We start from the raw sequence: 24,939 nt of genomic DNA, 5'->3' as shown, positions 1-24,939 counted from the left end.
AAGGTTGGAAAAAGGCAAAACAGCGCAGAAAGAGGAACTATAGGAAATTTTGGAATTGGTGAAAGAAATAAAAGAGGTGAAAGACTTGTGGAATTTGCAGAATCTCAAGGACTGTCAGTAATGAACACTTTTTTCAAGAAAAGGGTGAACAGAAAGTGGACATGGAAGAGTCCAAATGGATTAACAACTAATGAAATCGACTTCATCCTCACTAACAGAAGATATATTGTGAATGATGTTACCATCCTGAATAAGGTAAATGTTGGAAGTGATCACAGAATGGTAAGATGTACACTTGATATAGATGTAGGAAAGGAAAGGAAAAAACTGACTCTAGTAAATAATACAAAGGTCTTTGAAATAACAGAAGAGGAGAAAAGGCAGTATGTACTGGAACTTAAGAACAAGTTTGAGCTTCTACAGACTGCTCAGGACCAAGATATCGACGAGGAATATTACAACTTTCTGAAAGTGATAAAGCCCAAGAAACCTATAGGGAAAAAGAAATCCAAAGAAGAAAAAATTAGTCAAGAAACACTTGTCATGATGAACCAAAGACGACAAATGAAGAGCAAGAAAAACACTGACGGGGAGAAAATTGAGTATACTGAGTTATGCAAAGCCATTAAAAAGAGACTCGGAGAGGACATAAGAAGATTTAACACAAGAAAAGTAGAACAAGCATTAAGGGAAAACAAAGGATTTAAATCAGCAGCCATGAGCAGTAATACAGAAAGACAAATGATACTGAAACTGAAGAATAGCAATGGTGTACTTATAAACAGCATAATTCAAATAGCAGAAGACTACTATAGAGAATTATACAAGGAGCGAGGGAATGATGCCAGCAGTGAGGAAGATGGATTGCAAAGTAGCAACACATACGACATACCTGATATTCTTCCTGATGAGGTAGAACATGCATTGAAGAAAATGAAGAATCAGAAAGCCCTGGGGGAAGATGAAATTACTGTAGAGTTGTTAAAATTGGGAAGAAGAGACATAACACAAAAACTGGCAAGGCTCTTCACAAAGTGCATTAGAAAAGGTGTGACACCTAAGCAGTGGAAAAATGCAATCATAGTTTTGCTGCATAAGAAAGGAAATAAATCAGAAATTGGAAATTATAGACCAATTAGCTTGTTATCCCACATCTACAAGTTGTTCACAAGGGTCATTACTAACAGATTAGAAAGAATACTTAATGAGAATCAACCGAAAGAGCAAGCTGGCTTTAGGACAGGATTCTCAACTATGGATCACCTTCACATAATATCACAGCTAATGGAGAAAGAAAATGAATATTAAACACCATTATGCCTGGCATTTGTGGATTATGAAAAGACATTTGACTCCATACAGCATAAGGCAATGTTTCGGGCACTAGAAAGACAAGGCATAGATACCCCACATATTATGATTTTGAAGAAAATATATGAGAGTGCTACCTCCTTTATTAGACTAGACAAAGACAGTAGGAAATTTAAAATCGAGAAAGGAGTTCGACAAGGAGACACAATATCTCCGAAGCTCTTTACTGCTGCCCTTGAGGAAACTTTCAGAAGATTAGACTGGTTGCAGAAAGGAGTCAATGTGAACGGAGAGTACCTAAACCAAAATACCATTTGCAGATGACATTGTGGTCATAAGCCATGATCCCAAAGAATTAGAGGGAAATCTTAATCAGTTATGCACAGTTAGTAAGGATTTAGGACTAAAGATGAATATGGCTAAAACAAAAGTAATGATGAACAAGTATGCCACAGAAAGGGAAATAATGATTGAAGGAGCAGTAATTGAAAAGGTGGAGTCATATACTTATCTGGGACAAAGTTATTAGCTGTAATAATGATAAATGGCTGGAAGTCAAGAGAAGAATAAATTTTGGATGGATAGCATTCAGGAAATATAGTCACATACTGAAGAGCAATATCCCAGTTTGTCTGAAACGTAAAATAATGAATCAATGTATACTCCCCACCATGACTTATGGAAGTGAAACTTGGGCCCTCACCAAAAGAATGGAAGAGAAGCTAAGAACTACACAGCAAAGAATGGAAGAATTATATTGGGAATCAGACTGTAAGATAAGAAGAGAAACACATGGATTAGGCAGCAAACTGAAGTAAAGGACATTCTTATCAAAACTAAAGAACTAAAATGGTCTTGGGCAGGACACATAGCCCGAAGACATGATGACAGATGGACTAAAAAAATAACAAAATGGTACCCAAGAGGAGCTAGAAGAAATCCTGGAACACAAAGGCGGAGATGGATAGATGAAATTCATGAGTTTGTGGGCAGTAAATGGATGGCGAGTGCTCAAAACAGAAGGAACTGGAAAGTTGCTGGAGAGGCCTTCATCCTGCAGTGGATTGAAAATGGCTAATGATGATGATGAGAAAAGAGGAGTGAGTTCTCAGAAAAATGTTTTAATTGTTTAACTGTTGATTATTTTTTACCATCAAAACTCTATAGTCATTTTTAAAATTCAAACAGCCATAGCTCTGTAAGTGTTTAGAATCATACCAGTTTGGCATGAACTCTTTTTGCCTAAAACCACTCAAGAACTCGATCCCTGAAATTTGGCAGATTCTTCTGAGACAATTTATTTTTAATACCATATTGATGTATTTTATGCATACTGCACGTCATTGATTCTACTTGGTACACTGTGTAGCAATCTGGAGGGTAGCTGATTGCGAAGGATTTTGGTTTAAATTAACTTAACATTCCCAGAAATCAACAAAGAAAATTAGTCCTGTTCTTGCTCGGTAACAGAAAAATCAGTGTTACAAGGTGAAACAGATGATAGGAATAAAAAATACAGTTAGTTCCCTACTTTTGAGTTAATTCGTCCCTGGCATGCGCTCGTAAAATGAAAACTTGTAAAGCGGTAATTTATTTCCCATAGACATAATGTTAAAAACAGGGGTTACGTTCTCAGCAATGAAATTAGTTAGCTAATTAGTTTATGCTTAAACAATGATTGGTTATCCAAAGAAATAAAAACATAGCCTGTAAAATCAATCAAATTATAATAATAAAGAAATTATTTATGACTTACAAATGTTAAAGAATGTTCATTCTTCATCATCATTGACTAAATCAGTGGTTTTCAACCGGGGCTGCCGCAGCACACTAGGGTGTCGCAACAACATTCTTGAGGTGCCATGTAATTTCTTTCTGTTTAAGTTACTTAGTTATTTTTATTTTTTTTTTGAAATTTATACATTTATTTCGTTATAAAAAGGTGTACAGTATCCATTGTACCATCTTTTTAATTTTGTGGTGATCTATAATTGATCTTTATTTAGTACCTCAATATAAAGAATAAAATTTTGATATAGGTATATATTAAAAGGCCTAGGGGTGCCGTGAAAAAATTACTGGGACACTAAGGGCGCTATGAACCGAGAAAGTTTGGGAACCTCTGGACTAAATGCACACTCGTTGATTGCTCATTGTTGGCTTGGCACTCATTGGTTTGTTGTCTCGGCACTTGTTGTTGGTTTGTTGGAGCACAAGGAGTCATCTTCAGAAATGTGTCAAGAGGCCTTTGTTTCCAAGACAGTCTTCTCTTTTCTTTATTTGTAAAATAATAAGAGGAGTTTACCTCAGTATAGTATGTAGAACACTTCCGTATGATACTCTCCAGAAATTAAAACGAAAAAATCAAAAAACTTACATTAGAGTAAAAAATAATTAAAAACTAATTTAACACAATTAAAAATCAATTTAACTCAATTAAAAATATTAAAAAGAATCTATTGAAAATATAAAAAACGATTTTCCTTCCTTCTTAAATAGAGGTTATTCCCTTGCCACAATAAACCGAATTAGGGTACAGGCTAAGGATAGGATACAAAGGAAGGAAAATCATTTTGTATATTTTCGTTAGATTCTTTTTAATATTTTTAATTGCGTTAAATTGATTTTAATTGTGTTAAATTGATTTTTAATTATTTTTTACTCTAATGTAAGTTTTTCGATTTTTTTTCGTTTTAATTTCTGGAAAGTATCATACAGAAGTGTTCTATGTACTATATTGAGCTGTAATGCTCAATACGTTCTACATATCAATGTAGAACGTATTGAGCATTACAGCTCTGATTCATACTATCTCTTTTCTTTATAAATTTCACAATAGCATGCATAAGCATATTTTTTTAAATCTGTGGCAACTTTCCTAGTACACTAATTTTAATATTTGACTTGAAAATCTCAATTGCTTTTTCTATATGTTAAAAAGCTTTGTTAGCCCCTTGAGAGTGAAGGAACAAACAGGAGTTTCAGCTGTTAAATCTTCTTCACATTTTGCCATTTCAAAGAGGTCTTCATTTGTGAGCTCTCTATTGTGCTTGAAGCAGATCAGTTGCATCAGTTGTAGAAACGTCAAGCTGCAATTGGTTAACAATAGTAACGACTGCTTCTGTTTCTTTTTGTGTGATCTCTGCTGGTACTTGAAATCCTTCAAAATTATCAATAAACAGTTTATTCCAAACTCCCTTCATGTTCTTCTCTGTAATTTTGTCCCAGGTTCATTGTATTATTTTAATTGCATCTAAAATATGGAATTCTTTTCAAAATTCTTTGAGTTGGACCTCCTTCCTTATCTGTTGCATTAATTAGCATATCAAATGTCTCCCAAAGATAATGCGCTTTAAAAGTTGAAATCACGCCCTGGTCTGTTGGCTGCAAAAGTGATGTCGTATTTGGTGGCAAAAAAATTATTTTAACATTAGGGTGGTGACATTGCAGAAATTGTGGGTGGCCAGGTGCATCTAAAATCAGAATCACCCGAAAAGGAATATTTTTATCTTCACAATATTGTTTCACTTCAGATAATTCTGAAAATTTATTTATATTTTATGTATGATTAAAGATTTCAGTGAAGGGAAAACACATTTCAACATAATAATATAAAAACCCACACAATTCCAGCTATTGGTATTTTCGCAAATGTAATACCATCGAGTTTACCACCCGTTTATAATTGATTGCGCTAACAGAAAAGCCCAATAAACCGGAAAGTGCAAATTGTTTTATGGTCGTCACCTCCAGAAATGTGCTTTAGAAAAATATCACAAAGGTGTCCAGAATTCATTCTTATAGCAGAACATATGATAACGACGAAAGTGTAGTGATTTTAATGATTTGAATTGGTAATAGCTTAGTTATATAACGAAAATTTCAACTTCTGAGATTTTGGAATGAATAACCAAAAAAAAACTATGTTATTGGGTTCACATTAGGATATTTTCACGATCCGATGGTGCCTCTGGAACCGATTAATATCGTAAAGTGGGTGCACTGTATTGTATAGCTACGAGCATCATTTGAAATGTGGTATTTATGAATGTTTAACATTCATTTTTTGCAATTAATGTTCATATTTTTGATTTTGTTGATGCTTGATACTTGAAAAAAAAAAAAAAAAAAAAAACCTTTTAAACACGGGAACGCTTAAAGGGAGAACTGCCTGTACTTAAAAAAATCTAAAAGCCATTTTCATTATGTTCACAGGATACTCCCCCCCCTTTACCATTTTCATAATTTATAGCTTTGAATATGTATTTCCTATTGGTGAAAAGTCATACAGTTGTCTATAGGTAGCTTATCAGCAATAAAATCATCCAGAAAATTCATTAATTGACAGGCATCTTTCAGCCAATGAATACAAAGCTATGATAAAGTTTCCTGTGTAAATGACAATTTCCCCTAGTTAGCACAGTTGTTACAATCACCATTCTTTCACACCATGTAGTAAAGGCCTGTTTTCAAATCCTGTCGAGATGGGAGGAACTCTTATCAGTGTCTCACTCCCACCTCACTTAGTGCTCCTTGTGTTGTTTGTTTTATCTCCTGTAAACTGATTTTTTCATCCAGCAAACAAGCAAACTCACATCTGGTGAGTATGGGCTTGGCACACCCAGGGTCCTGAGCTGGATATCATCATTCTTCTCTTCTTGGTGATTCCCTTTTTTCTCTCTCTCTCTCTCTCTCTCTCTCTCTCAGGGTAACTCGGGAAATTTTATTTTATTTATTTATTTTTTTTGGCTGGTGCAGCATAAGCCTCAGGCTTCCTTGCACCATATAGCTAATAATAATAATGATAATACAAACAATTCCGAACACAATATATTAATGTCTTGGCACTTAAGCTATAACTGCCAAGCAAAGCTAGATTCATTGAATGATTGAACACCTGCTCAAGGATAGGTGGCCGCCTCCGTAGCCAGGTGGGCAGGAGCAGCAATGCGTAGTACACGCTTCTTGATTAGACCGGGGTTCGAGCCCATCACCACCAAATACGGAGAATGCGGAAAGGTCAGGGAATGACTACCGCATATCCCCGGAGCAATATGGCCTTAGTTGCTAATGCTCCTAAAAACCAAATAAACAAACAACAACAACAACAACAAGGATAGGTAAAGTGTGAGCCACAAAGAGTCAAAGTAGCTGCATGAGGTTCATAAAATAGTTTCAAAAACTAACTAAATGTAAACAAATCAGTGCACAGTAAAGCTGTGACCTACAAGGTTGCCCCGACATCAGGCGCAAGGGTGCAGAAGCACATGTGCTTTGAGTGGATGCAAATACATGTGACTGCAAAATACAGCTAATGATTGTATTCATTTTCAAAATAATTAATGTAGACTTTTTTTGAGTTAGTGGTCATGCTGAAATATAAGCAAGAACTTTTTTTTTTAAGTAGTTATTTAAAAAAATAAATACTTTTGTAACATAGTACATTTCCTACTTTGAATTTTAGAAGTGTATATTATGAGATGTATGATGCTTATATGTGTTGATATATAATTATAAGTGTTTATATAATAAGTAGACAATAATCCTGTGGTTCTCAGTTGGGGGTATCTTGAGTAGTACCAAGGTGTTACCTCAGGTGATTCATCCAAAATGGCAGATTTTCATATGCTTAGTTTTTAGTAAATTATTTATCAGCTAATTGTGAAATGTTACTGATTTTACCATGTATTTATTTCTGATACCCTAGAATTTATCGTGTTTTGTCCAGCTATCCTAGTGCTAAAGTGAACTCGTGTAATTTTTCCATATATCACTTGTCAGTTCATGTGTAGTTTTGTCTACTTTAGCCCTTAACAGTTTTTGCCATCCTAAGTGTAACTTCTAGTCGACAAAAGGATGTTGTGTTGTTGTTTACAAAAATTTATTTTGTAACTAATGTACTGCACTTGACAAACAGGAGCCATATTTCCTTCTAGAGGTAGCTGTTTGTAGTGTTCCACCGAAATACTTTTACTGCATTTCCAGGTGAGGGAAGAAACTGGATTTTTATAGTAATTATCCATTGATGAGTCCTGTTGTTGATACAAATATTACCAGGCAACTGAATATTCAACCTAAACGGAACCTAAATTCAACCTCTTAGAAATACAGATGTACAGTAGATACGAGTCCCAGAAATGCTTTGTGCTGGAGCGATGTGGTAGTTTTCTGTGTAACTATTTTTAATATTTATTTCACACCATCCAGTCATGGATAAATTTTTAGTAAGAGGAACAAAGACAGATTCTACAGAGAGAACAGCAAATCCTGAGAAAAGATGCAAAGATAAGTTGAGAACACCTCAATGTGACAGACCAGGTGGCAATAATCATGACCATTCACCAAGTCTGTCTACAAGCAAATCAGCACCACATAAGAACCAAAATTTTAAAAAAAGACGACAACGTTATCAAAATGAATGTTTTAAATATAGCTTCTGTAATTGTGGTAATGAGCAGAATATGTGAACAGAAACTCAGCAAAAATATGTGAAGCCCTTTATGTCGATGGGACATTATGAAAGAAATCGAGACTTGAATGGAAGCCTACTGCTTATTTTGAAGAGAAAAAGAATTGTTACATAAAAAACACTTCATTGGTGAAATCTATAATTGTTAACAGAAGAATTATTAGATGCCTCACTGAGAGTCAGCTATCACATTGCTTGTCAAGGAGAGGCCCACAATACTGTTAGTGAAAATTTGATAATGTCATGCACTATTGACCTGTGCGGAACAATATTTAGATCCAGTGAAACAGCAAAAATAAAACAGGTACTGCTCTCCAATGACACTGTAACTTATCCAGCTATATTAAAGGAGGCAGCAAAGGAAGTAAGCAAACCCTTAGCCATAATTATGAGCGCTTCCTTGGACTCGGGGGAGGTACCCATGGACTGGAGATGTGCAAATGTGATCCCAATTCACAAAGGAGGATCAAAGGGTGACACAAGTAATTATAGATCTGTTAGTTTAACTTCTGTTCCAGGGAAATTAATGGAGACACTGGTTAAAGGAGCACTGCAGATAATCTAGACAAGACTTTAGTTGTGGCTCGGACACAGCATGGTTTTGTTAAGGGGAAGTCTTGTCTGACCGATTTAATTCGATACTATGATGTGATCACAAAGGAACTGGATGCAGGGAATAACTTTGATATCATATATTTGGATCTTAGAAAAACTTTTGATACTGTTGCACATGGAAGACTGCTGCACAAATTGGAGCAGTGTGGTATTGGAGGCAAATTGCTGGTATGGATAAAGGGATGGTTGAGTGGGAGAAGACAGAGAGTGGTAATCAATGGACTGCTCTTCGTGGACTAATGTTATAAGTGGAGTCCCTCAGAATTCAGTGTTGGGTCCATTGTTGTTTTCTGTATTTATAAATGATATTGATAATGGTATATCAGGCTTAATATACAAGTTTGTAGACGATACGAAGGTTGGCAGGGTTGTTAACTACACTAATGACAGTACGCTGCTGCAACAGATCTAGAAAAGTTGAAGAGATGGGCTGAGAGGTGGCAAATGAAGTTTAATTTTGACAAATGTGAATTACTACATATGGGAAGCAGTAGTAGTAGTAGTGGCATGTGATGCAAGAAAGCAAATGTATGAGCTTATGTAGCATCAGCCAAAAAAAAAAAAAAATCACACCATTCCCTCCAAATGCCTGTCCAGTTCCTCCTTAAATTTATTCAACCTATCAACTTCCACAACGACAGATGGAAGTTTGTTCCAGCAATTAACCACCCGCTGGCTAAATGCAAATTTCCGCACATCTATTCTACATCTGTCTTTTCTTAATTTGAATTTATGCCCCCTTAGATTCGTAATCTGATCAAGTGGAAGGATCCCATCAGAATTCAGCGTACTCAACCCATTCAAGGCCTTATATATCTCAATCAGATCACCGCGCAGGTGCCTAGTCTCCAGCCACTGCAATTTGCAGAACTTAAGCCTCTGTTGGTAAGAGGATCCCTTCATTCCCCTCACCAATCTTGTTGCCCTTCTCTGTACATGCTCAAGTAAATTTACATCCTTCCTAAAATGAGGCCTCCAGACCTGTACACAGTACTCAAGGTGTGGCCTGACCATTGCCTTATACAGAGGGATAATCACCTCCTTTTCCCTGCTAGCAAAATTCCTATATATCATTGACAAAACCCCATGACCTGCTCTGGCAGCCTGTCTGCATTGCTCAGAAAACTTCATATCTGCCTGCACAATTACTCCCAGGTCTTTTTCATTTTCTACCACCTTAAGTGTAGTACCACACAGTTGGTACGTTTCTCTGGGGTTACTTCTACCCATATGTAGTACTTTGCATTTGTCAAGGTTAAACTTCAGTTGCCACTTCTTAGCCCATCTGCCCAAATTATCTAGATCCTGTTGCAGTAGCACACTGCCATTACTGTCATTAACAACCCTGCCAACCTTTGTATCATCTGCAAACTTCGACATTAAGCCTGATATACCTTCATCAATATCATTGATAAATATACAAAACAACAGTGGACCTAACACCGAACCCTGTGGGACTCCACTAATAACATTAGTCCAAGAAGAGCAGCACCCATTGATTACCACCCTCTGTCTTCTAGCACTTAACCATCCTTTTATCCATTGTAGCAACTTACCCTTAATACCATTCTGCTCCAATTTGTACAATAGTCTTCCATGCGCAACAGTGTCAAAAGCTTTCCTGAAATCCAAATATATGATATCAAAATTATTTTTCGCATCCAGTTCCTTTGTAACCACATCATAATATCCTATCAAATTTGTCAGACAAGACTTTCCCTTAACAAACCCATGCTGTGTCTGAATTATTGCTGCAGTCTTGTCTAGATGATCCTGCAATGCATCTTTAACCAGTGACTCCATTATTTTACCCGGAACAGAAGTTAAACTAACTGGTCTGTAATTACTCGTGTCACCCTTCGATCCCCCTTTGTGAATTGGGGATACATTTGCACATCTCCAGTCCGTGGGAACCTCCCTGAGTCCAAGGATGCTCTCATAATTATGGCTAAGGGTTTGCTTAGTTGCTTTGCCGCCTCCTTTAATATAACTGGATAGATCCCATCCACCCCAGGTGCTTTTCTTACGTTTAACTTCAACAATTTCTCTTCCACTTTGCTCTCGGTTATTACAAAATCATTAAGTATCTTGCTACAATTGATAACCTTCTGCCATTTTCAAACCTTAATAATTCCTCACGTGTGAATGTAGATGCAAAATACTCATTCTGCAGCAGCATGGGTGTGTGTTTCTCACACCCAGACCAAAATTCCCCACAGTCTTTTCTTCCCTTCTGTCTCCAACTACCGCATTCCAATCTCCCATAATTATCATTTTGTCTCTTGACCTGGTTTTCCATATTAATTCCTCCAACTGTTCATATGTATGTCTCTTCAACTAATTCATCACCACTATTTGAGGCTAGCATATAAACTTGTATAATTACCATGTCGACTGGATTTGCTGCAAATCTGACTATGATAAGTCTGTCCCAACGATTCCACATCTACTAGTGCTCTCATGAATCTTCTTATCTTAATTATTGTCACCCCCCCCCACCATTCGCCACTACTTCCAGAGTGCACAAATTTATAGACTCCACTTACAAATTTGCTCACTTCACAATGGCGGCAAAATTCAAACGTTCTTATCGATACAACACAGTGCTGGAAGAAGTCTACTGTGGTTTATTAAGCAATTATAAAGGCCAGGTAAAGAACAAATACACTAAATTAATCAGAATTACAAATAAATACTACACTGCTAATTTTAAATCAAAAGTTAGAGGAAAAACAATTTTAAATCAATAAATATAGTTCCACTTAGCAGCTCCCAAAAAAACATCTAGTCCAGTGGTTCCCAATCTTTTGTCACTAAAGTCACACTTTAAGTTAAAAGACGAATATTAGCGGTGCACAGAAATAGTGATTGCCATCAAACTCAGTGTAATTTTTCTTAATCTCTCCCCATACTTGAAAATGGTTGTAGCACTCCGATTGGAAACAACTGATCTAGTCAATAGCCTCTTCGACAGGAATTGCAGCTGTTATCCATAAGAATGGGGGCCCAACATGGTATTAGGAAGGTGGTCATAATACAGTGATCACTCAGTAAGTATATATACCTCATGGCCCACACACTAAAAACATATAATATACATACATAATCTGGAAAGGGTTAACATCCTTTTCCAGAATATTCATGTCTGTCATGAATATTCTGGAATTATGACGGTATAAAATAAAAATAAAATAATGCCAGCAGTACGGCAAGACAAGAGCGAAAGAACAAAATTAAACCTAATTTTAAATCAAGCAGGGGGGGGGAAGAGAGGGGTCTGTTTGGTGATATTTCACATAAATTTGGACCTGGTGCCCGTCAGAGGGGGCGCCGTTAAATTTCTATTTAATTGGCTCTTAAATTTCAAAGAATTATTATTCGTTCATTTAGATTTTCTAAATTAATTTAAGTTTCTGCTGCAATATTTTTACTCTTTTTACCCCTCTCTTCCCTCCCTGCTTGATTTAAAATTAAGTTTAATTTTGTCCTTTCGCTCGTCTTGCCGTACTGCTGGCATTATTTTATTTTTATTTTATACCTTATTTTAATTTATATGATTATATTTCAAGCATCATGTAGAGGAATATGCTTTTTGCTGCCCCTGATGTATGCTGTACCCTCCTTTTTATTTTTATTATGAAATATTTCGTTTTTCCAACTATTTTAACATTATTTAAATATATATATATATATATATATAAATAATTTTTTTTATTTTCCTTGGTTGGATTAATATTTTAAATCTGGTGTCAGTGTTTGCCCAGGTCGGATCAATGAAATTATTCTTGTGAGTGTGAAATCCTTTATTCCACACTACACCTTAAAATCTCATCATTTAACTAAACCATGGTTTTCTAATAAATGTGCTAATACTATTCAAGATAAGAATGTTGCATATTTCAATTGGCTTGCATCCAAATCTCCATTGCCTGGAGATTTGGATGCAAGTATATCATTTACTGCCTGATAGAGCTCATAACAGTGTAAAGCACTTTTTAATGTGTCCAAATTAGATACTGAACAGGGTGAGAGTAGAAAATTTGCTTCTTATCCAAATGGTAATTAAGCACTCTGGTCTCTTGCCAAAGCTCTTGGCCAGAAATTTTGCCCATCACTGCTCCCACCACTGTTAAAACCTGATGGTTCTATTGCTGCCTCAGCTAAAGATAAATCCAACTCACTTTTCCTCTAACTCTTATATTGATGATCTTGGTAAACCAAGATCATCAATATAAGAAGAATGTCAGAAGAATTTTGAACACCCTTGATGCCAAGAAAGCTCTGTGTCCAGATAGTTTCTCCATGTGTTCTTGAAACCTGTGCTCCTGAGCTTACTCCTGTTCTATGTTGCCTTTTTACGCTTTCTTATTCCACTGGTGGTTTCCCATCTGCTTAGAAATTTGCTCATATCTGGCCAATTCCTAAAAAGGGTGATATCCCTTTCATCGGATTATTGTCCCATTTCACTTACTTCTTCTTTCTAAAATAATGGAGAAATCCATTAACTGCCAACTCCTGAAATATCTAGGAACTTTCCATCTAATCAGTGATTGCCAATATGGATTCAGTCATTTTTGATTCATTGGTGATATACTGGCTTATGTTACCTATCTTTAGACAATTTCAATGGAAAAGTTTGGTGAAACTCAAACAGTTGCTCTTGACATTTCAAAAGGCTTTTGATCATGTTCTTCTTAAAGGTCTTCTTAATAAGCTTCCATCTTATGGACAGCCAACTGCTTTTTGTAATTAGGTATCCAGTTTTCTCTCTGACTGCTCACTGTGGGCTCGCTATGTATAGACAGCTCTCTGTTTTCTGACTCCACTAATTTTGGTAATTCCAAGATTTATTTCTTTCTCTTCTCACTTTTTACCTCTTGTATATTAATCACCTTCTTCCACTGACTGGAAACTTTATCCCTAGTTTTGCTGATGATAGCACATTGTATTCCACCTTCCAGTTTCAGAAATCTTCTCCTTCATAAACAGCAGTTTGTTTAGAGTATACTCAAACTTCTCGAATATCTACAAAAAAAAATTCCTTAAATTCTGATCTCCATGTGATTGTACAATGGCGACAAAGATAACTTAATTTAAATCTTTGTAAAACTTGGTCCTGTCTTATCCTGCAAAAAGCAGTCTTTTGCTCCATTGTGTATCTTGGATAACACTCAGATTTCTAGATTACCCTGACTTCTAATCTCTCTTGGCATAAGCATATCACAAATATTGCTTCCTCTGCATCTAAAAAACTGTTTTCTCTTTTGCTTGCAGCATTACTTTACTTCTAAACTATTACTTACTCTGTACCAATCTCAAATCCTTCCTACCATGGACAGATTTGATTTATTGTTCTCACCTTTAGGGTGGTCCTCCCTCCCCAGACATCTCTCTCAGACTTCTATCCTCCATTCAAAAAGAGTGCAATCAGGTTATTTAATGGCCCATCTCTTTACAAAATCTCTCTACACTGTCTCCTAGAGTTCTGTTTCTGCTGTATGCCATTTCTATTGATACTTCCATGGGCACTATTCTTTTCAATTGGCATCTATAATTATCTCTCTCTCTCTCTCTCTCTCTCTCTCTCTCCCTCCCTCCCTCCCAAACCAGTTCAACACCAACCCATTTCAGGGGAAAAAAACAACCTTCCTCTGTGTGTATTTCCTGAAAATTACATTCTACAGAAGTTAATGCTGTGTGCACATAGCTGTCATCTGTCTTCTCAGCCTTCAACTCATAAACAGAACTAAGTATTGTAGTTCCTAATATACCCTTTGTATTTTCATTAAAAAAAAAATAATAAATACATCTTTAGGCACAAAAATATACAGAAAGAACACACATATAGGTAAATTCTTACATTACCACTCACACCACCCTCTATATATCAAAAAAGCAGTTCTATACAACCAAATATACAACACTGTAAAATATAGTAACACACAAACAGACCTATCTGTAGAATTGTAATACCTCACCAAAAAATTCATCGACAGAAAATACCCATTACAACTAATAAAAGAAACCATCACCAAAGTCCATAATAACACTAATAACCCAAGCAAAATTAATAACCATGTGAATAAGAATAAGATACATAAACCCCTTATCGCCCTCCCATATCATCAACAATATGCTAGAAGACTTCAACAGATTTTTAAAAATACAGATATCAAATTAATATTCACATCTTATAACAAATTAAGTTCCAAATACAAGACAACACATGAGTATGGGACACAAGATCATAACAACATCATATATCTGATCAGATTGCCAAGCATGTTACATAGGCAGTACAACAGCAAAATTCGGAACATCAAAAATTTCTAACACGCGTGCATACTACCACTTTAATAGTTTCAAATCTAATTTAGCAAGTACAGAACTAACACAACACATCCAATCTTATAATCATAACCCACTCATTGATTCAGCCATCACAGAAGTCAAATTACATTCCAGCTATAAAATCCTTCAAAACGAAGCCCTCATCATTGAGTGGTTTAAGCGCCATACATCACTTAACGTATTAAACAAAAGGATTCCCGCCAACTTCTCCATTTGGAATTTAGCACGTATTAAGTTTCTACGTGCACTGAAATGCATTTCGGGAACCCAACCCATATATAACACACTCGCGCGCTCTCTTCCCCCCACTATAGCTAACTGAAGAAGATTTCGAAAATCGCTCGTGCGCAGTTATTAGCTTTTATCTTTCTTCATTTAATTTAATTTAATTAGGCAACCATAGAATGGAAGGTGCACTTTCCTTTCTTAGCAAAATTTTTAAAACCCATAACTTAGTTCTTAAATCCGTAATCCCCGTAAGTTATTAGAATCCTATAACCACTATGTATGTGGTAAAACTTTCCACCAACTAAGCGGATTACTATGAGGTGAGTGCTGAAAAATTAAGCTAAGCTATACATACGATCTAGTTATTACATTACAGCACATAAGGACTCCTTAAAAATCAAGAGTCAAAAAAAAAAATAATAATCAAATTAAACAAGTGAATTTTCCCAGAGAATATTCTTGTTATTCTGGGCAGCAACTACACCTTATTTTTGCAAGACTCCGTGCTTTCCTGGGTGAATATTCATGCTTTGTTAATTTGAAATTGTTTTTTGCAGTTTCATTGTTTTGTCTACTTTGGTTTATGGAATAATTACTTTGTAAGTAGAAACTCTTGAAGTGTGATAAAAAGTGATGAAAAAAAGTATTTAATCTGATGAATTATTAAATTTCTATACATATGATTGTAAATATGATTGCTGTTCTAAATTACTTCATTTCTAATACCTGTTGCTTTGTGTGATATAGGATTACTGCGCCATGTTATTGAGTCACATGAAATAAAATTAATAAATCAGTTCTCTGCCATTAGCTTGTAAAATAGCCTGCTTGTCATCTGTTTCATGCTGCATGTAAATTTTTTTTTTTTTAATTGAACATATGTGCCATGTTTGATTTTGTTTTGATTGTTATTTGTTTCATCACAATTTAAAAAAAAAAGACATAATATTATTAATTAAGGAAAGTAGGAAATTTTTAATGTTAATGTACATTTCTTTTTTTTTTCAGCCTCTTGCACAAGAAATTAAGTAAGCAAAATTTTATCTATTTATCTTATAATTAAATGTAAAAATTCATTAATTAAAAAAAAAAATTACATTGTATAGGATAACCAAAGAGTGTTCAGTAATATAATTGAATTTTTTGAAGATTTTGAAAATTCTTCATTTCAAAAGCACCATGTGCATTATATCTTAAATTTTGTTTTCTTAAAGCAGGAAATTATTTTAAAATAGTTGAGATGAGTTTAGTTTCAATGATTTTTCAATATTTGGTGAAGTTCATACTATATCAGTGAAAAATGGGAAAGCAGGTTAATTATCACTGGTTTACAGTGTATCTGGGGTTTGAGTAAAAGTATGTGGCCATTATTTATGCAAGTTTACTGATTACTAAACCAAAGTCCGTTTGTTTCTATCACGTAAAGATTCATGAACAAAATATTACCTAGGTATTATACGCAAATGTGTACATAACTATAGTTTCTGTAATGGTTTACAAGTTTTATGCCACTATATTCGTAATCAGTATCAAATATTTGCCTCAACAGATTGTGTATGTTTAACCCGTAACTACACACACTGCAAGGTAGCCGACCTTGACCCAGGAAGTAGACAGCCCCCACACCGCTCTTCCAGCCCATCTGTGATTCCCAGAATTTTATTTTCTGAGTGGTCTGGGAGACTCCTGTGTGTAGTTATGGGTTAAACTTGTCTGAGCATGCACTCACTTGTTTGTACAGTCAACTCAACCACAGACCCTATATAAGTGGCACATCCCTTATGCAGTCACAGTACTCCTGTAAAAACTATCATGAGTTCTCATTGTGTGTTAGTTTTATTTTAGTATGGCAACCAGAAAGTGTATAAACAGTCCCGATATGTTTTGTTACATATGTGGTTGTTTTGTTCCTGTAAAGCAGAGGCGAAATATTACCGATTTTGTAAAAAAAATTGTATTATGCATCATCATCATCATCAGCCATTTTCAATCCACTGCAGGATGAAGGCCTCTCCAGCAACTTTCCAGTTCCTTCTGTTTTGAGCACTGGCCATCCATTTACTACCCAAAAACTCATGAATTTCATCTATCCATCTCCGCCTTTGTCTTCCAGGTTTTCTTCTAGCTCCTCTTGGGTACCATTCTGTTATTTTCTTAGTCCATCTGTCATCATGTCTTCGAGCTATGTGTCCTGCCCAAGACCATTTTAGTTCTTTAGTTTTGATAAGAATGTCCTTTACTTGAGTTTGCTGCCTAATCCATGTGTTTCTCTTCTTATCTAACAGTCTTATTCCCAATATAATTCGTTCCATTCTTCGCTGTGTAGTTCTTAGCTTCTCTTCCATTCTTTTGGTGAGTGCCCAAGTTTCACTTCCATAAGTCATGGTGGGGAGTATACATTGATTCATTATTTTACGTTTCAAACAAACTGGGATATTGCTCTTCAGTATGTGACTATATTTCCTGAATGCTATCCATCCAAAATTTATTCTTCTCTTGACTTCCAGCCATTTATCATTATTACAGCTAATAACTTGACCCAGATAAGTGTATGACTCCACCTTTTCAATTACAGCTCCTTCAATCATTATTTCCCTTTCCGTGGCATACTTGTTCATCATTACTTTTGTTTTAGCCATATTCATCTTTAGTCCAAAATCCTTACTAACTGTGCATAACTGATTAAGATTTTCCTCTAATTCTTTGGGATCGTGGCTTATGACCACAATGTCATCTGCAAATCGTAAATGGTTTAGGTACTCTCCGTTCACATTGACTCCTTTCTGCAACCAGTCTAATCTTCTGAAAGCTTCCTCAAGGGCAGCAGTAAACAGCTTCGGAGATATTGTGTCTCCTTGTCGAACTCCTTTCTCGATTTTAAATTTGCTACTGTCTTTGTCTAGTCTAATAAAGGGTGTAGCACTCTCATATATTTTCTTCAAAATCATAATATATGGAGTATCTATACATTGTTTTTCCAGTGCCCGAAACATTGCCTTATGCTGTATGGAGTCAAATGCCTTTTCATAATCCACAAATGCCAGGCATAATGGTGTTTTATATTCATTTGCTTTCTCCATTAGCTGTGATATTACGTGAAGGTGATCCATAGTTGAGAATCCTGTCCTAAAGCCAGCTTGCTCTTTCGGTTGATTCTCATCAAGTATTCTTTCTAATCTGTTAGTAATGACCCTTGTGAACAACTTGTAGATATGGGATAACAAATCTCCTTTCTTATGCAGCAAAACTATGATTGCATTATTCCACTGCTTAAGCATCACACCTTTTCTAATGCACTTTGTGAAGAGCCTTGCCAGTTTTTGTGTTATGTCTCTTCCTCCCAATTTTAACAACTCTACAGTAACTTCATCTTTCCCCGGGGCTTTCTGATTCTTCATTTTCTTCAATGCATGTTCTACCTCATCAGGAAGAAAATCGGGTATGTCGTATGTGTTGCTACTTTGCAATCCATGTTCCCCACTGCTGGTATCATTCCCTCGCTCCTTGTATAATTCTCTATAGTAGTCTTCTGCTATTTGAATTATGCCTTCTCTGCTGTTTATAAGTACATTATCGCTATTCTTCAGTTTCAGTATCATTTGTCTTTCTGTATTACTGCTCATGGCTGCTGATTTAAATCCTTTATTTTCCCTTAATGCTTGTTCTACCTTTCTTGTGTTAAATCTTCTTATGTCCTCTCTGAGTCTTTTTCTAATGGCTTTGCATAACTCAGTATACTCAATTTTCTCCCTGTCAGTGTTTTTCTTGCTCTTCATTTGTCGTCTTTGGTTCATCATGACAAGTGTTTCTTGGCTAATTTTTTCTTCTTTGGATTTCTGTTTCCCTATAGGTTTCTTGGGCTTTATCACTTTCAGAAAGTTGTAATATTCCTCGTCGATATCTTGGTCCTGAGCAGTCTGCAGAAGCTCAAACTTGTTCTTAAGTTCCAGTACATACTGCCTTTTCTCCTCTTCTGTTATTTCAAAGACCTTTGTATTATTTACTAGAGTCAGTTTTTTCCTTTCCTTTCCTACATCTATATCAAGTGTACATCTTACCATTCTGTGATCACTTCCAACATTTACCTTATTCAGGACGGTAACATCATTCACAATATATCTTCTGTTAGTGAGGATGAAGTCAATTTCATTAGTTGTTAATCCATTTGGACTCTTCCATGTCCACTTTCTGTTCACCCTTTTCTTGAAAAAAGTGTTCATTACTGACAGTCCTTGAGATTCTGCAAATTCCACAAGTCTTTCACCTCTTTTATTTCTTTCACCAATTCCAAAATTTCCTATAGTTCCTCTTTCTGCGCTGTTTTGCCTTTTTCCAACCTTAGCATTAAAGTCCCCCATAATAATAGTGTAGTGGGTTTTCTGCTCATCTAGAAGACTCAATTTCAGTGTACATTTCTTCAACCTCTTCATCATCATGGCTCGATGTTGGTGCATAAATCATTATAATCTTCAGCTTGTATCTCTTAGAAATCTTGAGTATTAGTCTTGACACCCTTGGTGATGTACTTTTGAATTCCAAAATGTTGTTTTTAAAATCTTTATGGACCAGAAACCCAACTCCACCTTCACTCCTTTCACTGTTTCCATTGGTGTACAGCAGATTTCCACTTGATAAACTTATAAGTGATTCATTTCTTCTTCTTGTTTCAGCCAAACCGATGATATTCCAATTCACATTTTCTAATTCCTTTTCCAGCTCTAATATCCTGTCTTCACCGATAAGTGATCGTACGTTATAACAGGCCAAGTTCAATTTCCGTGCATGGCAGCCTGGTCGTACCCAGAGATTCTTAGCACCCTCTGCATCCACTCTGATCCTCTCGCTGCCGTAAGAGGGAGAGTGAAAGCTGCTGGGGACTGAGGACCATTTGTATTGTTGTGCTCTCATTGCTGGAGGGTTTGATCTTTTCCTCTTCACGCTGACCAGGCGTCTTGAAGAGAACCACTCTACACGTTCGTTGCCACCTAAGTGACGTAACAGGGCTTACCATCGAGAAGGTGTGCATGAGTGGATTTTAGGGAGGGAGGCAGGCCAACCGGACTTCTCCTAAATCATCTGTAATAGAGAGATATTGGATCCATCAGTGTTTTAGGCTGAGTGTCTGATAACACACAGGATACCTGTTCCCCTCTAAGCCCCGTACTTTGACATAAAACTAGGCGATCAGGATAAATCGTGGGCACCGCATAAAGTATGCCATACATGTGTCGAACATCTTAGAAAATGGAGTCGTGTGCTTGCCATTTGCTATTCCTATGGTGTGGCACAAGCCAATAAGCCATGCCGAATGTTACTTTTGTGTATGTGACGTTAAAGGTTACAATTCAAAAAATAAGATGGACATCAAATATCCAGATCTACCATCAGCCATAAGGCCGGTTCTGCATGGGCCTGATCTGCCTGTAAAACCTCCACCAGAAACTTTGGACTCCACATCTTCTTCCACCGAAGCAAAAGCTAAAGTTGTTAGTGAAGAGGAATATTATCAACCGGAAAATATTTTAACGCCACAGCAATTCACGCAAGTCGAACTGAACAATTTAGTAAGGGACTTAGGTCTTCCAAAGTATGCTGCTGAAATTCTGGGATCCAGACTTCAAGCGAAGAACTTAACTTTCTCCAGGTACATCATTTTCCTTGTACAGAAATCATGAAAGGGAGTTTATACAGTATTTTTCACAAGAAGGTCCTCTTGTATATTGCAGCGATATCACTGGTTTAATAAGTGCCTTATGAGCTCCATCATATGTTCCTAGTGAATGGAGACTATTTATAGACCCTTCTAAGACTAGTTTAAAATGTGTTTTCTTGTGTAATGGAGATAAGTACAGATCTGTGCCAGTTGCTCATTCAGTCCACTTAAAAGAAACTTATGACAATCTAAAGTTGCTTCTGGAGAAAATTAAATATCAAGATCACGAATGGCAACTATGTGGAGACTTAAAAGTGTTGTGTGTTGTTGGGGCAACAGGGTGGGTACACTAAAATGCCATGCTTTATTTGTGAATGGGATAGCAAAACTAAAGCGCTGCATTGGACAAAGAAACAATGACCATGGAGGCACAATCTTACACCGGCGTCAAAAAATATTGTGCACGAGAGTTTGGTAAAGCCAGATAAAATACTTTTACCTCCACTGCATATCAAGTTAGGTGTAATGAAGCAATTTGTTAAAGCATTGAATAAGGATGGCAACTGCTTTAAGTACCTTTGCAGTAAATTTCCCTGTTTATCTGACCCAAAACTTAAGGAGGGTATCTTCATTGGTCCCCAAATTAGAAAATTGATTTTAGATGGTCAGTTTGAAACTACTATGACTGACGTTGAAAGGGAATCCTGGATTGCTTTTAAAAGTGTAATGGAAAACTTTCTAGGAAATCATAAATCACAGGATTATAAGAAGATTGTTCAAAATATGTTCGAAAGGCTTGGCAATTTAGGTTGTAATATGAGCATCAAAATTCACTTTTTGCATGCCCATCTTGATTTTTTCCCCAAAAATCTTGCACAGATGAGTGAAGAACAAGGGGAGAGATTCCATCAGGACATAAAGGAAATGGAGCAGAGGTACCAGAGAAGGTGGAATACAAGCATGATGGCCGACTACGGCTGGTGTTTAAAAGGAGAGAAACCTGGCACTGTACATAAAAGAAAAAAATTAAATGTTCTTTTCAAACAAAGAGACGAAGGTCTGATTAATGAAAGTTTCAGAATTTTTGATTAATACTTGTTAGTATTTACGTATTTTTTGATATATGAAAATGTAATCCTATCAATTTGTCATTACTAAATACAATGAAGTTATATACTTTTGTAAAAAAACAATACTTTTTTATTTCTTAAATTGTGATGTATCTGGATGTGATAGGAAAAAATCTAAGTCTATTTGAAATCACAGCAACATATTTCGGCTGTAGGACCTATTGAAATTCAAACCCCAGTGAACAAACTTAAATTTGTAAACTAGTATTATTAGTTAGCCCATTTGTATTTATGCGAATATTTATATTTGTATGTACAGTAGACGTCCTCTTATCCAGTCTCACTTTAACTGGCCATATTTTCATCTAGATTTTTCTATGAATCAGATTTCCAATGTCATGGGCCCAGCAGGAAAACAAAATTAAGATTCTGGGAATGAGTACAGCATACTGTAACAATCCTATAACTTTTTTCACTTCAGTTAGTCTTTGCTATCTGAGCCATTTGGATTGCAGTCATTCCATGTGTACATATTTTCGTCATTAATTTTTGTTTTTTAAATTACGTTAACTTGAAATTATAGGCTCGAACAAGCGTAAACGGAATGTGTTAACTATTGATGTGTTGATAATGGCGAACCTGTAAAACAGATATGTAGTAGTAGTGGCATGTGATGCAAGAAAGCAAATGTATGAGCTTATGCAGCATCAGCCAAAAAAATCACACCATTCCCTCCAAATGCCTGTCCAGTTCCTCCTTAAATTTATTCAAGCTATCAACTTCCACAACGACAGATGGAAGTTTGTTCCAGCAATTAACCACCCGCTGGCTAAAGGCAAATTTCCGCACATCTATTCTACATCTGTCTTTTCTTAATTTGAATTTATGCCCCCTTAGGTTCGTAATCTGAACAAGTGGAAGGATCCCATCAGAATTCAGCGTGCTCAATCCATTCAAGGCCTTATGTAACGAACTGGCTGTCGGAAAAAGTATGGTGAATGATTGGCGGAGAAATGGGAAATCCCGTCAAGGCTTCAGTACACAAACAGAATCAAAAAAGTGCTCTCAGGCAGGTGCGTTATGAAAAAGCCAAAAAATGAAGTCGTTGACGATGCATTATGGATATGGTTCATGCAAGAATGACAAAGAAGAACACCTCTTAGGGGACTGGTTTTGAAGGAAAAGACAGTATACACTTGCACAAGAAAGTCAACAGCAGAGAAGAATTCTTAGCCAGCGAGGGATGGCTTTCGTGATGGAAAAAGCACCATTGAATTCATTATCTAGGTGTTTGCAGCAAGAAATTGTCAGCAGATCAAAATGCTGTAAGTGAATTATCCCAAAAATTTTAGATTATACAGAAGGAAAATCTGACTCCTGAACAAGTTTACAAGTTGCATGAAACAGGCATACATTTTAAGCTTCTTCCGACGAAAACGCTAGCAGCACTACAAGAAACATTTGCTACTGGTTTCAAAATGAACAGAGAATCACTGTGGCGCTTTGTACAAATGCTGCTTGGAGTCACAACCTGCCCCTTTTCATTGTAGGAAAGTCAACCAAACCAAGAGCGTTTAAAAATGTAAATTTCAATGCTTTACCAGTTTACTACAAAGCCCAGAGGTCAGCCAGGATGAATTCTTTTCTATTTGAAGAATGGTTTTCAACTGAATTTGTTCCAAAAGTTAAGGCACATTTGACATGTTTGAAATTGCCACTCAAGGCTGTTCTTGTCCTTGACAACGCTCCAACACATCCCATCAACCTATCTTCTGATGACATCTGGTGTTTTTACCACCTAGCGTTACATCTTTGGTGCAACCTGGTTCAAGGTGTGATAGTCTGAAAAGGCATTACAGAAACAAACTTCTTTCAGAAATTTTTGAGAAGACCTCCAATGAAGAAACGAAACTCACTGAGGCCCTTAAGAAAATTAACATCAAGGATGTGATTTACATGTTGTCATCTGCTTTTGAGGAAATGCCGTTATCAATGTTTTTGAGGTCATGGAGAAAACTATGGCCTGATGTCGAAAAATAAACTACAATCTGGACAAAGAGCCGTGCGCTGAGGATCTGACAGACCACGACAACATTGCTCTGCTTAAGGATTTGAGACAATTATCAGAGTTCAAAGACCTGGAAGAAAAAGACATCGATAAATGGCTTGTGGACAGTAACATTCTAGAGAATGAAATGTTAACAGACAATGAAATTATTGAAGCAGTTAGTCAAGGAGAAATGGTGGAAGATGAACCAGAGAACCCAGCAGGCATGAGCAGAAATAAAAATTACAAAAGAATAAGTCATTCGAAAAGAAAAAGCTCACGAAATTGCAATAAGATGTATCGAATAACATGATTATTCATCTGCCATTGATATAATTCTTATGAAAAAGTGCCATGATTTTGCTTCAAAAAACAAATTTAAATCAAAAAGACAAAATGAAAATTACCAATTTTTTGTCTAAGTAAATGCTTAATAAACATTTATATACAACATACTGTATACAGTATATATATATATATATATATTTTTTAATTTACAACATATAAATGGTATTTTGTATGTGTTTTCGGATTAACCGGACATTTGTTTATCCGGCCTGAGGTCCAGTCCCATAGGGGCTGGTTAATTGGGAGTCTACTGTAGTATTTCCTTTCATTCATATTTCAAACTAAAAGAGTACTTAAAATATTTTAAGGTTCTGTTACACTTTATCAACAAATTCCATTTATACGTGTGTGTATTCTCTCAAAACTCTACAGACACATGCTGCCACCTACCATTTGTCAACTATTTTTACAAGTAATAATAGTAGTTTTAATATTTACGATAGTTTTAAGAATTTGCATAGTTGGCATGACACTTTTAACAAGTTTTTTTAATTTTTATAGTTACGTTTTGTAGAGCAGTCCAGAAAATTTAGCTTTGAATCCAGTACCAGACATAGGAGAGGAAAAGTTATGATTACTGCAGTGCTTTCTAACTTTTTCGATGCTGTCTCACTATGTATATGCCAGATATTATGACATCCCTCCCATAATTTAGTAATTATTTATCACGCTACCCCTTTTTTTGTGTCTTTAAGTTGATGTTAAATGCAGTGGTAAGCAACTTCCTTTGACAAGAGTTAGAGGGGGAAGATAATAATGCAAGCTTAACCAAAACTACCTGAAATTGGCTATGTTAGTTATTAGCATTCAGAGAGAAACCTGGACAGGTTTCTCTCTGAATGCTAAT

General features: G+C 36.0%; 1 protein-coding gene across 1 annotated transcript in view; it reads left to right on the top strand.

Moving 5' to 3' along the window:
* Nucleotides 1-24,939, top strand: part of Blos3 (Biogenesis of lysosome-related organelles complex 1, subunit 3) — a 98,706-nt gene that overhangs the window by 28,244 nt on the left and 45,523 nt on the right. Inside the window, exon 4 of the mRNA XM_090383227.1 lies at nucleotides 15,983-16,002. Coding sequence (XP_090239353.1) covers nucleotides 15,983-16,002 — 20 coding nt within the window. The remainder of the gene's footprint in view (nucleotides 1-15,982; nucleotides 16,003-24,939) is intronic.

Source organism: Mastigoproctus giganteus, chromosome 1 (assembly GCF_048544385.1).
Source record: "Mastigoproctus giganteus isolate SK-2022 chromosome 1, ASM4854438v1, whole genome shotgun sequence".
In the NCBI taxonomy this organism is placed as follows: Eukaryota; Metazoa; Arthropoda; class Arachnida; order Uropygi; family Thelyphonidae; genus Mastigoproctus; species Mastigoproctus giganteus.
Note: the sequence above shows the minus strand (reverse complement) of the source record. Positions and strands in the feature narration are given on the sequence as shown.